Raw genomic sequence first — 15,210 nt, forward strand, 5'->3', positions numbered from 1 at the left:
AACATATCCTTTTCTATCATTTAGTTTTTGAGTTCCATTCCCCTCTTCCTTTATTTTTGTCCTCCAGTGTACCTACTGCTTTGCTAAGTTTTTCCAAATTCTGTTCTATCATGTTTTCTTCTTGTGATTTTCATTAATAGTTTGAACTTTTCTCTTTTTTTGTTCACTTATTAGAACTGCCAGTTACTCTGAGAGTTTCCTTTATTTGGCTCTAGAATTCTAGAATCTGCCTCTTTTTCCTGACTTTTGTTCCTATAGTATTTGTTCATTGTATTCAGGGCAGTGCAGTGTATAGAGCCCTGTAGCTGGAGTAAAAAAGACCTGGGTTCAAATCCCCTCTCAAAAACTAGCTGTTTAATCCTTGGCAAGCCACTTGATTTTTATTTTCTTCAGTTTCTCAATCTGTAAAATGAGAGTAATAATAGCAGCTATTTCCCACGGTGATTGTGAGAGTCAAAAGAAAATGTTTGTAAAGTACTTTGCAAACCTTACATAAATGCCACTTACTGCTTGTCAATATCTCTGATGCCTTTTCCTCCCACTAAGGAGTCTTAACTCCTCAGTTTCTGCTTGTTGAGGGGTAGAGTCTGATTGATTTGCTGAGGGGAGGCTCCTCTAGTTTACGATAAATTTTGGGGTGGTCTTTGGTGGGAATTTACCTCAGCCATCTATTTCTGTGGCTGTTGAAGCTATCCTTGGTATTTGCATGAGGGTCCAAAATAAAGTGAGGACTAAAGCACAGGACTGAATAAAAAGTTGAGATATGCAAAAAAATTTCCTACCAAACATTCAGGTACAGTCCAGTATATAGCTCCTTTCTGCCTCTGTTATCATGGTGACAGAGAGGTGAAAAGAGGGACGGAATCATGGTTTTTAGACTTTTTCTGATCACATAAACAAAATAAAACCCTTATAAGTGTTAATTTTTCTGTTCCATATATGAGATCATTTTCAAGTGACTAGTGAAGTGTTATCCTGCTGGAAGAGCTAAATCATATCAGTTTGGATGTCTTATAAATGAAACAGAAGACAAGAAGTTACAGCTGAGTGAAAGGATGGATCACAGGTTCTTTTTGAAGAAGCAAATAATATAGCAGATTTGGAGAGATGATTATGTGTGTCCAGAGGTGACAGGAAGCATTTCTCATAAGACCCTTGATAATCTTAGGTTGAAGTACTTACGATAAAACACTACCATGAAGATAACTATATCTTTTTCACCAGCATATGTAACATAGTCTGAAGAGGACTAAAAATTTAATGAAGAATAACATAAAACCTTTCAAATTAGATCAATTTCGTACTCAATGATTTCAATAAGGTAAGTATATAGGGGAAAATAGTGAAAAATACAGTTTAGGAATGAGAAATGAGACATGCCAAAGGTTTAGAAATCTCGCATGTCATCTGTACTTTTTTAAAGAAATTTTTTAGAGGTAGGACATAAACATAAAAATAAAATCATAAAAGTTAAATTGCAAGATAAGAAAATATATATATTAAAGTCATTTACTAGTCAGTTGTCTGTATTTGTGGTTCTCAAGCATTTTGGCCTCGAAACCCTTTATACTTTTGGCAATTATTGAGGACTCCTCCAGAGCTTTTGTTTATATGATCAGTATTTACTATATTAGGAGTTAAAACATTTTAATATTATTATGAAAATAATTTTGACTCTGGACTTGCTGAGAGGGCCCCAGGGACCCTAGGGGTTCCTAAACTGCGTATTAAAAATCTGTGGTCTATATAGTCAAAGTATTAATTTGTTAGAGCAAAGATAGAAAAACTAGCAAAATGAGAGGGAGGAATGGATGGTGTGCACTTAAAACCACTCCAACCTCACTCAAAATATGTAATTTGCTTTTTAGCACTTTTTTAAAAAATGGAAAATGGATAAAAGAATGGATATCGGCATCAACTGTAACCATGAAAATAAATCACCCAGATGAAAAGGCCTTAGAAATTGCTTGAGCCAGTGAATATGTGATCACTTCTAAGCAGAGTGATGTGACAGTCAAAGATAACAGCTTGTTTATAAAATCTATTGGAGGAGAATTGTTGAAGATTATGAGCAGTATTAACTCAAAAAAGTACTGCCTCAAAAACAGTAGAGATTATGGAAAGCTTGATGAAAAACTCATTTAGATTAATTTAGATTAGTTTTCCCAAGAGTTTTAATATTGATTTTGAAGGAGGATAACAAACTGTTGAAAAATGGATAGATTTGTCAAGATTTCTATAATAAATTGTGCTCTCCAAAAATGACAGTGGATATGATGATAACTGATATGATATGATATATGATATCATGATAGGTGAATAAAATTGAGCTCTTCAATTCAACCAAGATTTATTATGATTTAATTGAATAAGATTCAGCTAAAAATTAGTTGAAACAAGTAACAGGTTATGAAATAAACCTACAAAAATAACAGCCTTGTTGTATATTAACAATGAAATCCAGGAAGAAAAGATAGAAGAAATTCTGTTCAGAATAACAAAATGTAGTTGTTTGAGAGTCTGTACTCAGGTATACTCAGAAATGATTTGAATAAAACTATAAAACACTTTACAGAAATAAAGGAAGAGAAATAATGGAAACATTTAATTCTTCATGCTTGTGTTAATGTAAAAATGCCAAATTTTATAGAACTAGACAAAAATATAACAAAACCCAACTGGATCAAAATGTCAAGAATCTCAAAGGAAATATAAGTTTCAAGTGACTTAAATATGAACATATAAATTTGAGGCAGGGAAACCAATTAGTAGGCTGTTGCCATAATTCAGGTGGGAGGTGATAAAAATCCTGAAAGTAGCATTGTGGCTGTGAGAATACAAAGAAGCCATTGGATGCAAAAGATTGGGGAAGGGGAGTGTTGTAAGGGTGTAGAAACAGCAAGATTTAGCAAATGATTGGATTTATAGGGTAAGAGAGTATATAAATAGTCAAGAATAAAACCAGGAGAGTGATGGCGGCTTTGACAGAAAGAGGGAAATTTGAAAGGGGTGGATTTTGGTGTAAGAGTTCTCTGACTTGAACATACCAACCCATACTCTTAGGACATCCAGTCTGAAATATCCAATGGGTAATTGGCATTGTGGCCCTGGAGCTCAGTAGAAAGCCTGGGGCTGAATATATAAATCTGCATTTCATCTGAACAGAGAAGATGATAGGAATCTGGTGAATGGGATGGAATCTGGTAAATTGGATGGAATCTGATGAAATTATAAAGAAAAGAAAGCCTAAGAGAGAATCATAACCATGATAAAAAAGGATTCAACCTTATTGTCCTATATAGGAAAAGCAGGTGAATGAAAAATATCTGTTGTGATGTGCAGTTGAATGGACAACTACTAGATCTGTTGCCATTAGCGTATGTCTTGGACTAACACTTCCTAGAATTGCAACTTGCATACATATTTTCAAGTCACCTTGATGACTTAACAGAGAAACTATGAACATCCCATAAACTTAAATTCTGAATTCTCATGCCAAAATTTAAAAAAATTAAATTTCACGTACTCTTTGCTTGCTAGATGGTAAAAATTAGATTTATTTTGTTTGGCATTAGAGGGTAGAAATAAGACCAGTTTATGCAACTTTAGGTTGGCAGATCTATCTTCAGTATTTTGTAGCTATCCAAAACTGGAACGAGCAGTTTTTTTTAAGCATTTTTTATAAGATAATAAGTTTCCCTGGTAGAGAAGCATTCCCAATTATAGGATCCACAATTGGAGGTGACCTCAGAGGCTTATCTGATCCAAGTCCCTATCTTAATAAGAATCCTTTCAACTTCATACCAAAATGCTTATCCTGCCTTTTCTTGAAAACCTCCAGTAAAGGGAAACTTCTTACTACCTGCCAAACAACACATTGTGCTGGAATAGCTCTGATTTTTCTTAGTCCTAAACTAAATTTGCCTGTTTGCTTTTTAACTTCCATCCATTGTTCCCAGTTCTATCTTTTGAGACTAGGCAGAACAAATCTAATCCTTCTTTTACATGGCAGCCCTTTTATATACTTGCAGATGACTATCCTGTCTTCTCTTCAGGTTAAACATCCTCATTTCCTTCAACCAATCCTCATGGCCCTTCACTATCCTTGTTGCTGTCCTCCTAAACACTCTATCCCAGGCCAAGAGCCTGGTCTCCCTTATTTTAAGCTGTAATCCAAAGCACAAATGCCATCCTTAGAGAACTTATTAACCAGCTGTTCACTTCCCAAGTCTTCTACTCTCTTCTGAAATCTTTCACTTGAATTCGCAGCAGAATTGAAAACAGAACCTGTGTCCCTCAAGTCTTCATTTCCTTGTTCAAGACTTGGTAGTTAGTACTTAGTAATGCTTTCTGGAATCTTTCTGTGCCCATACACATCGTCGGAAATAGGTACTAATTATCAAATTTGAGAAATCTTTGGAGCATCTTTGTTGTATCTCACATATATGCCCGGAGAAGAAAACAAAGCTCCCTATTGTTGATGCGTTCAGTGTGGTCAACTGGTTAACCACTTTTTGAGGGATTATTGAAGAGGTAGTTGAGGGAATGGATTAGATGACTTTTCAGGTTACTATTCATTCTCTGTTATTGTGATTGCATTATTTTTATCTTTTGCTAATTTCAGAATAAGCAAATTCCTAGAGGAGAAAGTATTTAGAGCTTGCTTGACTACCACTGTTTCCTTAAGTACAAACTCCAAAATTTCTTTCACATTATTTTTTAATCAGCACTAGTTCTTCTCTTATCAGTACGGGGAGTAACCTTTTACTAGGATGCCAGGTGAATGTGGAGTATATTCCTTTGAATATAAGTAATTTTGAAATAACAAACTCTTACATTGTGTCAGTTAGCAGCTTATATTCACTTCTAAGGTTCTGTTACTATTTAAGACATTTAACAGCTTTATATTTTGACATTTTGAGGGGAACCTGGTTCAACAGAAAAGTGATTTAGTTGAAACCAGGAAGTAGCCATGTTAGTATCTGAAACTAGAATTATTTTCAAGTAGAATACAGACCTTGCTTTTATGAGAAGATTAATCCTTCTTTTACTAGCTCTCTAGAAATATAAAGGCAAGAGAAACTGAAGAAATCATGTGAAGCAGGCCTCCTGATATATATATGAGGATCAGCTGAACAAAGGCTATGCTGACCTCCTCATCAGGAATTGAGATCTAAAAAAGCTTTTTAAGTCATTGCCTTTTACTGAATGTTGAGGCCCTTACAGAAAACATGGAGTCATAGCTGCCTTTCTAATAGAATCATCCATCATTGTTGACTGCTGTAAGAAAAAAAAATCACAAGTCCCTCATAAGAGGCTCATAACACTATGGTATTAGAAGCCAAGTGGCATCTGTGCCCTGAATGTTACAATAGTATGCCATTGAGTGGACCTTTTCTCTTGGTCACTGCTTACTGATAATCATGCAGTCTTTATAATACTGAGACATAGTTTTTTCTTTTTTATCAGTCTCCAAACAATATAGGATGTTTCCCCATATTTTCATTCTTTTCAGATAAAAATCAACTGTAATGGTTCTAACAAAGGATAGTGAAAGTTTTGTTCTTTAGTGGTCCATTTTTAAATGTATGCTGCTGCTCTGTTGTGTTGTTTGGCATAAAACAGTCCAGTTATAACCCTGCAGCAATTATTAAACCAGTCTGTTGCATGTGGACAAGGAACAGCTCTGGTTCTGATGCAGTTTGAGTGTACTGTGAAGTAATTGGGGTTTTTGAGTACATGATAAAATAGTGCACTTTACTGTCAGTACATTAAAAAATTAAAATCTGCTCATTTTCGAGTGACTCAGCCAGCCAATTGCTTAGGAAATTGCTCTTAGTCCTGGTATTATCGCACACTTCTGTCCACAGTTTGGCTTGAACTGAATATTCCTCTGGGATTTCAGAGGACTGTGTATATTCAGAATAAGTGTTTTTGTTTTGGCCACACTGGACAATTAAATACATACATATTAATAAGATGATTATAGTAGACTATTTGGTGTAATAAGTTTTCTAGGTCTTTGGCAAATTTTGAAGAAAGAGAAAATAAGTTTGGAGAAATATGATCTTATTCCTGCAATAAAAATCATATCCAAATTGTAACATGACTCAGAATCAGAAAACTTAGGTTTAACATTGGGTTAGTTACCAACTCACAGGACATTTCTGGACCTTAGTTTTATTCATGCCAGAAATGTTAATGTTGACGTGATGTTCTTTTCACTTGTGAAAATCTGTGAAACTATGTATTTAGTTGCTGCCATGCTTTTGAAATATAGTTTAATTTTGAATTTTTAAAAAAATCATAGCCTAAAAATATTTTCTTCCCCCACTCCCGGTTTGTAGCTTCTTTTAGCCTTACAGTCCTTATAATACAAGGGCCTAGTACATATTGATGAATTAATATGAACAAAGTGTTATTATTTTCAAGTCACTGATAAAATTGTATAGCTTGAGTGTTTCAGTTTTGAATGTATGTTACACAGAACAAAACATAATCCACTTTAAGGTACACTTCTAGGAGAAGGCTATTAATTCATATATCCTCTATTATCATTATCTTTTTATATGGCTTATTTTTTGGGGGAAGAAGTGGGAAATTGGGAGTAATTGTGGAACCTTTAAGCTAGGTCAGTTAACCTCTCTAAACTTTGGTTTTCCTTATCTACAAAACAAAGGAGTTGGATTAAACGATTTTCAAGATCTCTTTTAGCCCTAAGATTATGTGGTTCTCTCTGAAGTATTGCACACAACTTTGGACAGCATGACTTCTTTGACTCCCAATAAATTGGATTTATTAAAATGGCATTTTATCATGGCAGTGTCTAAGTAATTGTTTCTTTTTCAGTCTTTCAGTAAATTGGGTGCCACTGGGCTATGGAAATAGGAAAGGTTCAGGTTGGTTTCAGTGGTACTCTTTAAAGGTTCTTCATCTAAAATATGTTATGTGATTTCTTTAAATCCAGTAGCTTTTTTTTGTTGTTGTTAGAATCTATTTTTTCACCTATAGAAGAGGTGGCAGCATTGATTCTGTTTGGTTGAAGACTGGAGGATAGAACCATTATTATTCCATCTTTCCATAAACTGTAGTGCAGAAGCAGCATGGTCCAGTGGATAGAACAGTGGGATGAGAATCAGGAGAGCTGGGTTTCTATTTTGTCAGGGTGGTGTAGTGAAAGATTTGAATTTTAATAGAGGACCTGGGCTTAAATCTTGGCTCTGCTGCTTAATTCTGAACACCTCTTAGCTTCTGTTTCCTAAACTGCAAATTGAGGGATTAATTTTGTTGATTTTGATTAGGTTGTGAGCTCCTTGAGGGCAAGAACTCTGCCTTTCTTTATATCTCCAGAGCATAGTTCCTGGCACATAATAAATGCTTATTGACATGACTCAAAGATGTTTTCCTCATCTAAATCCTATAAATTAATCACCTCATCTGGCTTGTAGGGGTGAGTAGGCACTTAGCCATGTGACTTTAGGCAAATCATTTAACCTCTGTGAGTTTCTTCATTTGTAAAATTTCACATCATACTTGTACTATACTATCTTTCAGGGTTGTATAAATTGTTAAAGGGTACATAAATGTAAATTATTATTGCTTACTCTGCAAAATAGGAGTGGGTACTTTTCAATGAATTGATCTATCAAAAGTTAATTTACTGGGCACCTTCTATGTTTCTATCTCTTTGCTAGGGACTGTTGGTAAAGAAGATGATTAACCAGTGAAATCTATCCTTGATTTATGTTTTTTAAATAAATAAAAAAACATTTGCCTCTTTTTTTCCTTTAAATTTTCTTTGAAAATAATTCTTTATTTTTTCCCTTAAATGTCATATAAAATGGGCGTAGGGGAAGAAAACTGACATTTAACAAGACAAATTCAATTTGGACCAATTCAACTTAAAGGTTTTTTTTTCTTTCTGAAAGACAACTGAGTTGCAATATATTGCTTTGGAGATCAAGCTTGAAGTCTTTTAGTATACCCTTTGAACATATTTAAATCATGCTCCTAATCACATTATCTGTGGTTTGAATTATTTAGCATCTTTTGGGGATTACATTTTTTATTCCTAATTATATGACCAAGATATATACCATGAAATATTTATCATGTAATTATGACTAAAATGTACGATTTTCCCAAAGATGTGAATAATAACTTTAAGTACCCTTATACTTAATTAAAGGGAGGTAGAGGATTAGAAGTAAATGTGAGGGACTATCTTTTTCTTTTTCTTTAAAAACCTTTAACTGGTTTATAAAATTCAGTGCCATAAGAAACAAACAGAAATAAATGATCCATATTTTTAAATATTCCTTCATTCCCTGATTAAAAAAAAAATCGACCAAGAAAACACAAGTAACTCTTGACCTCTGTGCCTGCTTTCCTACCTCTTCTTACTTTTTTGAAGTAGGAAGGGCTGTCTTGATCTAAAGAGAGTTTCATTCATTAAAGTTTTTTTGCTCTGAAGTTGATGATGAAAGCAAATATTTAAGAATAACAGAGTGGCAAGGGGTACATTTGACCAGGCAGTACTCTTTGGCTCCTGTAGATTCCTTCAAGTACCTACAGTATCAAGCCTCTTGGATACATGTGCTCAAACCTTTATTGTGGTATGTATTGGCTTAGACCAATACACTTGACCTACTTGACCTACCTTAGTTAAGGGCATGTGGTTTTTTGTGGATGTACCAGTAGTGGAAATGGGTTTATATGCTTTTTGACCTGGCTGTTCATATTTGTTAAACTGAGGCTCTTCGAGGGCAGAGGGACTATTTAATTCCTGAGTCCAGCACAGTCCCTGACACAGAGTATCTATTAAATAAATGCTTTTTGATGAATTAATTAGGCATATGACCTCTAGCTGTGGAATGAAGTGAAGTTGACTGGATCAAACCCTTGGCTTCATTCAGTGCCTGAGACTGGGATATTGTTAAAGCTGGAAATAAATGAACCATTGACCGGGCCTTAGAAACTTTTTTTTTGATCCTGAGAAAGAAGTTTGTTGTCTTTGTATTTATCCTCATAAGATTCAACTTGTAGTCTGCACAGTTTTGTTTTGTTTTGTTTTTTTGGTATAACTTAATTTCTTTGGGATTTCTCTTTATATAAGTTCAATGTCATTCCAAGTCCAGATTTCTTTTCATTACATCATGCTACCTCTCATCACCTCTCAAATACTTGCTATTTATTATCTGATAGAATTGGGGTACAGTTAGAAGGTACAAACACAATACATATATAACAGATCATATTCTTTAGTTACTTCTCAGTTTTCAAGATCTGAGTCTGATCATTTGATATCCAAGTGTGCCACTAATCACTTGTGAGATGTGTGAATAATTATATTCTTGCTTATCCCTGCTTCTAGAAAAATAGTTTAAAATGCAAGCCTGATGTAGAAGAGCAACATATTTTATGCCTGCCACTTTGTACTTTAGCATCTCCTTCAGTACTTTGAAGGACTTTTTAGATACAGATGTTTCCAGTCCCTCTTTAGCTTAGGAGGTAGTTATGAACTTGGGTGAATATATCACTTCATAAACTCAAGGGACTCAACTGGAAAGATTCTTAGAGATAGTGTAGTCCAGTTATTTAGTGGCAGAACCAGAACTTTAGCCCAAGTGCCCTTTCTATATTCTGGGTTTTAATACGGTGATAGTAGGTGCCAAATTTGTTCCTTGGGCTGTGCCTTTTCCCCAAAGCCAGCAAGGCACATCACTGGAGGCCAGACCCTTAAAAGAACTTAGGCTACTGTTATGTCCTCCACCCAAAACCAGATCATCCCAGAATATTAGTTGATCTGGTGAATACATTCTTTAATTTTTAATATCTTAGAGGAAACATTTTAAAAAATGGGAATTCGGGGAAAAATATTGAAAATTCATGACTAAGAATGTTAGAAATGATATCTTGATATAATAGATGCTATACATTAATTACATTTATGCTTTTCTCTGTTTTTAATAACAAGCCACATACAAAATCTCCATTTTCTGGATTCTTAATGCAGTATTCTTTAATTTGCAGTATTTGAGCTCAGAAATCACCAGAAGAGTTGTAAAATTCCTCTTCCATATTGTGACACTCATTTTTTCATTTCTCAAATCTAAATTTGAGGATTAAACTACTTGATAATATCTCTGAGACAAAAGAAATGGAAACTGACTTTTTTGTAGATAATGATAATAATGATTATGATATAGTACTTTAAGGTTGGCAAAATGTTTCACATATATCTTATTTTATTCTCACAACCTTGGGAGGTAGGTACTATTATTATACTCATTTTTCTGATGAAAGAACTGAAGCAGACTGAAATTAAGTGACTTGCCTCAGGTTACACAGCTGCTAAGTATTTGAAAAGAGGGCATTTGAACTCTGGTTTTCCTGGAACTAGTAAATTTTGATGACAAATCTTTTTTTTCTTAAGAACCACTCCTTAAACCCAAATAGCTGTGGCTGTCTTTGATTGGTCAACAATAGCTTCCAGGCCAAGCCCCACTTGATCCTTGTTTGGGCCCTGATTCAGAGTGAATGTAAATAGCAATTATTTTCTGTTTTGGTCAGAAATCCTGAGAGTCCTTCTCTCCCATATTGATTTTTTTTTCAACTAGATAAAGAAATCTCTGCCCCATTTCTTACTTAGCCTCAATCACTGAATGGACTTTGCCTCAGTCAAACAGAGACTCCTTAAAAATCTTTAAAAAAAAAAATGTCTTTAAGGGGTCTCATTTTGATGGAGGCAAAGCCCATTCAGTGATTGAGGCTAAGTAAGAAATGAGGCACAGTGTGTGAGGATTGATTTTTGATAGACTTATCCCTTCTTAGCAATACAAGGACCTAAAACAGTTCCAAAGGACTTATGATGAAAAGTGCCATCCACATCCAGAGAAAGAACTAGAGTTAAATGCAGAGGAAAGCCCACTATTTTCTTTTCTCTTTTGTTTTGGCTTTTCTTTCTCACACTGTGGCTGTTGGCTCCTGCTACTTTCACTGAGCATCAGTTCATATAAGTCCTTCCAGGCCTTTCTGAAGACCTCCTATTCATCATTTCTTATAGCACAATGGTATTCTATTTCATATACCACAACCTGTTCAGCCATTTCCCCAATTAATGGACATCCCCTCGATTTCCAGTTCTTGGCTATAAATATTTTTTCACAGGTGGGGCTTTTCCCCATTTTTGTGATCTCCAGGATACAGCCCTAGAAGTGGTATTGCTGGGTCAAAGGGTATGAACATCTTTGTAGCCCTTTGGACATAGTTGCTAGTTGCTCTCCAGAATGGTTGGATCAGCTCAAAGCTCCACCAGTAATGAATTAGTGTTCCAGCTCTCCCATCTTCTCCAGCATTTATCATCTTACTGTTTTGTCATGTTAGCCAATCTGATAGGTGTGATGTGGTACCTCAGAGTTGTTTTGATTTTCATCTCTCTAATCAATACTGATTTAGAGCATTTTTTATATGACTATAGATACCTTTAATTTCTTCCTCTGAAATCTGCCTGTTCATATCCTTTGACCATTTATCAACTGGGGAATGACTTGTATTCTTGTAAATACTAGTTGTGAATACTCTTGCCCAGTTTTCTGCTTCCCTCCTAATCTTGGTTGCATTGGCTTTGTTTAGACAAAAACTTTTCAATTTAATGTAATCAAAATTATAAGTTTTGCATTTCATAATGTTCTCTATCTCTTGTTTGGTCATAAATTCCTCCGTTCTCCATAAATCTCACAGATATCTGTTTATAGTATGTCTATATATAAATTGTGTTCCCATTTGAACTTTATCTTGGTATAAGGTATCAGATACTAGTTTATGCCCAATTTCTGCCATATTATTTTCAAGTTTTCCCAGAAGTTTTTTGTCAAATAGTGAGTTCTTATCCCAGAAGCTTTGGGTTTATCGAACAGTAGATTGCCAATAATCATTGACTACTGTGTCTTTTGTACCTAACCTATTCCACTGATCTGTTCCTCTATTTCTTAGCCTATACCAGCCTAGTGGTTTTGATGATTATTGTAAAGACATTAGTTTAAAAAGGCCATGGTCTCCTACTGTATGTAGGGTCATCTCCAGGTGTCCTGCTCTATATTTTGCCACTGGACCCAGATGACCCTGGAGGAGAAAGTGAGACTGGTGACTTTGCACAACCTTCCCTCACTTAAATCCAGTTCACTTGCATGTCATGGCATCTCTTCCTTGATGTCATGGTCCTCTTTGAGAAGGAAAGACAAACAATAACTAGGGCTCTGTGAACTCTGGTGCCACCTAGCTTGTTTGGACACAGTGCTTTTAGTGGTTTCCAGTGTTAATAATTGGTAGCCTTGTCTTCTGCGCCTATTTTCTTTAAAGAAATTAATTATTCAGGAGATTTGTAATTATAATTAATTGTAAATATATTAATAATAATATATTATAAATTAATTATAATTAATAAAAATAATTATAATCTTTGTAATTCGTTTTTATGGTCAGCTAGGTGGCACAGTGAATAGAGTGCTATGCTTGAAGTCAGGAAGACTCATCTTCCTGAATTCAAATCTTACTAGTTGAGTATGATCTTGGGCAAGTCACTTAACCCTGCTTGCCTCAGTTCCTCCTCTGTAAAATGAATGGGAGAAGCAAACGGCAAACCACTTCAGTTTGTCAAGAAAACCAAGTTGGTCACAACTGAAGCAACTCCACAACAAATTAGAGTTTGATTTATTTTGTATTTACTTATTTTGATCTCAAAGGCATCCACAATGTGTCTTTCAGAAGAGCAAAGAGAAATAGAAAAACAGTCGTTTTTCATCTTTTCTAAATCATCAGTTGAATCACCTATGTGAATCTGAGGACCTCAGTGGCTAAGTGGTGAGACTCGATGTACAGAGTTCTTCAGTTAGCTAGAAGGAAGCTTTGTCCTTCCATTTCTCCTGTGATGTGGTTCTAAGCAGGATAATGTTAGTGTATGTGAGCATTTTCTTAATTCCCTCATCCTTATACTTTACTGAGGACCTTCTTTTGTGGACTTTTGTGGGTCTGATCTCTGACCTATGGATTGTAGAATCAAATCCAATCTAATCAACAGAGAGGAGGTATTTCAAAGGGTAGTAGAGATATATGCTAAGTATAAGTAGGGTGTAGCATTTCAGTGAATTGAACACAAAAAGTAAAATTTCATGCAGAAAATGTATGATTGCAAAAGGAGATGGGCTGATCTTGTAATAAGAATAGGGCAATAACATTAAAAAGCTTGGAGTTTTGCACTTCTAATGGAAAGGTTAATCTCTAGAAGAAAATATCCAGTGCATTGAGTAGTTTTTCAATGAGAGGTTATATTGGATTTATTTTTTTATATGAAAATAAATTGTATAGGATAAGGCAAAATGGATTGAAATATGCTCTGTTGGAGAGATTTTCCACATTGAGTTCATTAGTCCATTAAAATAATATGAAACAAAACCTTGTCATTCATATTTTAATGTGATTATTAAATTAGGATCTTTTCAAGCTTTTTTTAATAGGAATACAAATTGCTGAAAAAATATTTATGTAAATAGAAGTGATTCAAATGTTTCACAAAAGGCCTGTTATCTGTTCAAAGGCTATAAAACCATGACATTACGCCACAATAAAGACCAATCTGCAGGTATGTTATAATTTTGTTGCCCAAACAGAAAAAATGAAGTATAGCTAGTGAAATGTTTTGGATTTCATTAGAAAATCTCAGGTAATTAGAAGTACTTGAACAAATGAATAATAAGTAGCTTTGCTTATACTGTTACTACCTTCATTTAGTGGTATGGTGAAGGAAACCCACAGTATGTAATCAAGTCTTAGCTTTCCCATTGAGTACCTTGGAGATAAGTACCGAGTCACTGACTCTTGGAGTATCATCTGTAAAGTATGATTTTTTTAGCTAGTCTCATAGGAATGGTTTAAGGACACAATGTGTTAATAAATCATGTGAGATCACTCTGAAAACGTTTTTAAATGACATGTTGAAATAAAGTATTATTAAAGTAGTCTTACTGAGGGCCTTTATTATCAAATCTATGAAATCCTACAGCCCCAAATGAACTTTTTCCTGCTGGTACTTGAATAGTATTTTGTGCACATCTCTTATTATTTATATATGTGTTGTATGCCATCTACTACATTATAAGGTCCATGAGGCCTAATTCCTGGGCTTATTCATATTTCTGTATCCTTAGAATCTTTGATCTTCGAGACATTTAATAAATGACTGTTGAATTGAAGTAGATTGAATTAAACAAATGGTTATCAGCCTGTATTACTGGAACTTTATACCTTGGATTCTTCTCCTTCGTAATTTTCCTTTGTTTATGTCTCATACACTTTGTAATAAAGAAAGACTGATAAAGCATTTATTCGGTGCTTATTGTGTGCCAGGTACTGTGCCAAGTACTAGAAATACAAATATAAGCAAAGGATACAGTCCCTGCCCTCAAGGAACTTACATTAAAATGGGAGAATACTCTGTATTTCTGGGTGTTGGCAAGACAGGAAGGTAAGAAATGGGCCGTGGCATGAGGCAAAGCTTACCAATGGTGGGTGCATGGGTAGGTGGTCTGAAGAGGTTTAAATTTTATGGAGATTTCGATAAGTGACAGCTTAAATCTTTTTATTTTGGGACTTTAAAATGCCTAAGCTGTATTTGTCTGTTGTCAACTTTTGCCATATTTCATCTTTCAAGTCTTTCATTGTTTTTGGTTTGTTCTTTTTTCATCTTTTTCTCTGTAAATAACTGGATTTTTTCTTCCTTTGTCTTAGGGAAACTGGGTCTCAGAAAGGTTTGGAGTGACTTGCTCAAGGCCCCAGAAGGAAGAAAAGAAGTCACACATGGCCACAAGGACAGTAGCTCAGGCCTGACTTCATGTTTCCTATCCTCCTGTTCACCTGACTTGAAACTTTCTAACAATATATGTCTGTTATGAGCACTATTTATAGTATTATAAAAACTGATATTTAGCAATTGGTTTACCTGCTATTTTTTGACTTCATTCACTTGTGTTCAGTCACTCTGAATAACATTTGCATCTTCATGACAGAGGAGTACAGAAGAGGTAGGGGGAGGAATTAGTACTATAACAATTTGTATATGTGGTCCTTTATGGTGTATAAATCACTTTTCCCACAGCAACTCTGTGAAATAGATAGTAGTACAAGAATTATTTTCAGTTTATAGGCTTATAGAAT

The 15,210-nt window shown here is 34.8% G+C and overlaps 1 protein-coding gene across 1 annotated transcript in view; it reads left to right on the forward strand.

Annotated features, from left to right (window-relative positions):
* Positions 1–14,986, forward strand: part of BUB3 (BUB3 mitotic checkpoint protein) — a 46,897-nt gene extending 31,911 nt beyond the window's left edge. Inside the window, exon 8 of the mRNA XM_072624848.1 lies at positions 14,785–14,986. Within this exon, the coding sequence (XP_072480949.1) occupies positions 14,785–14,815 (31 nt within the window). The 3' untranslated portion in view covers positions 14,816–14,986. The remainder of the gene's footprint in view (positions 1–14,784) is intronic.
* The last annotated feature ends 224 nt before the right edge of the window (positions 14,987–15,210 follow it).

The sequence above is a fragment of the Notamacropus eugenii genome, chromosome 1 (genome assembly GCF_028372415.1).
Source record: "Notamacropus eugenii isolate mMacEug1 chromosome 1, mMacEug1.pri_v2, whole genome shotgun sequence".
In the NCBI taxonomy this organism is placed as follows: domain Eukaryota; kingdom Metazoa; phylum Chordata; class Mammalia; order Diprotodontia; family Macropodidae; genus Notamacropus; species Notamacropus eugenii.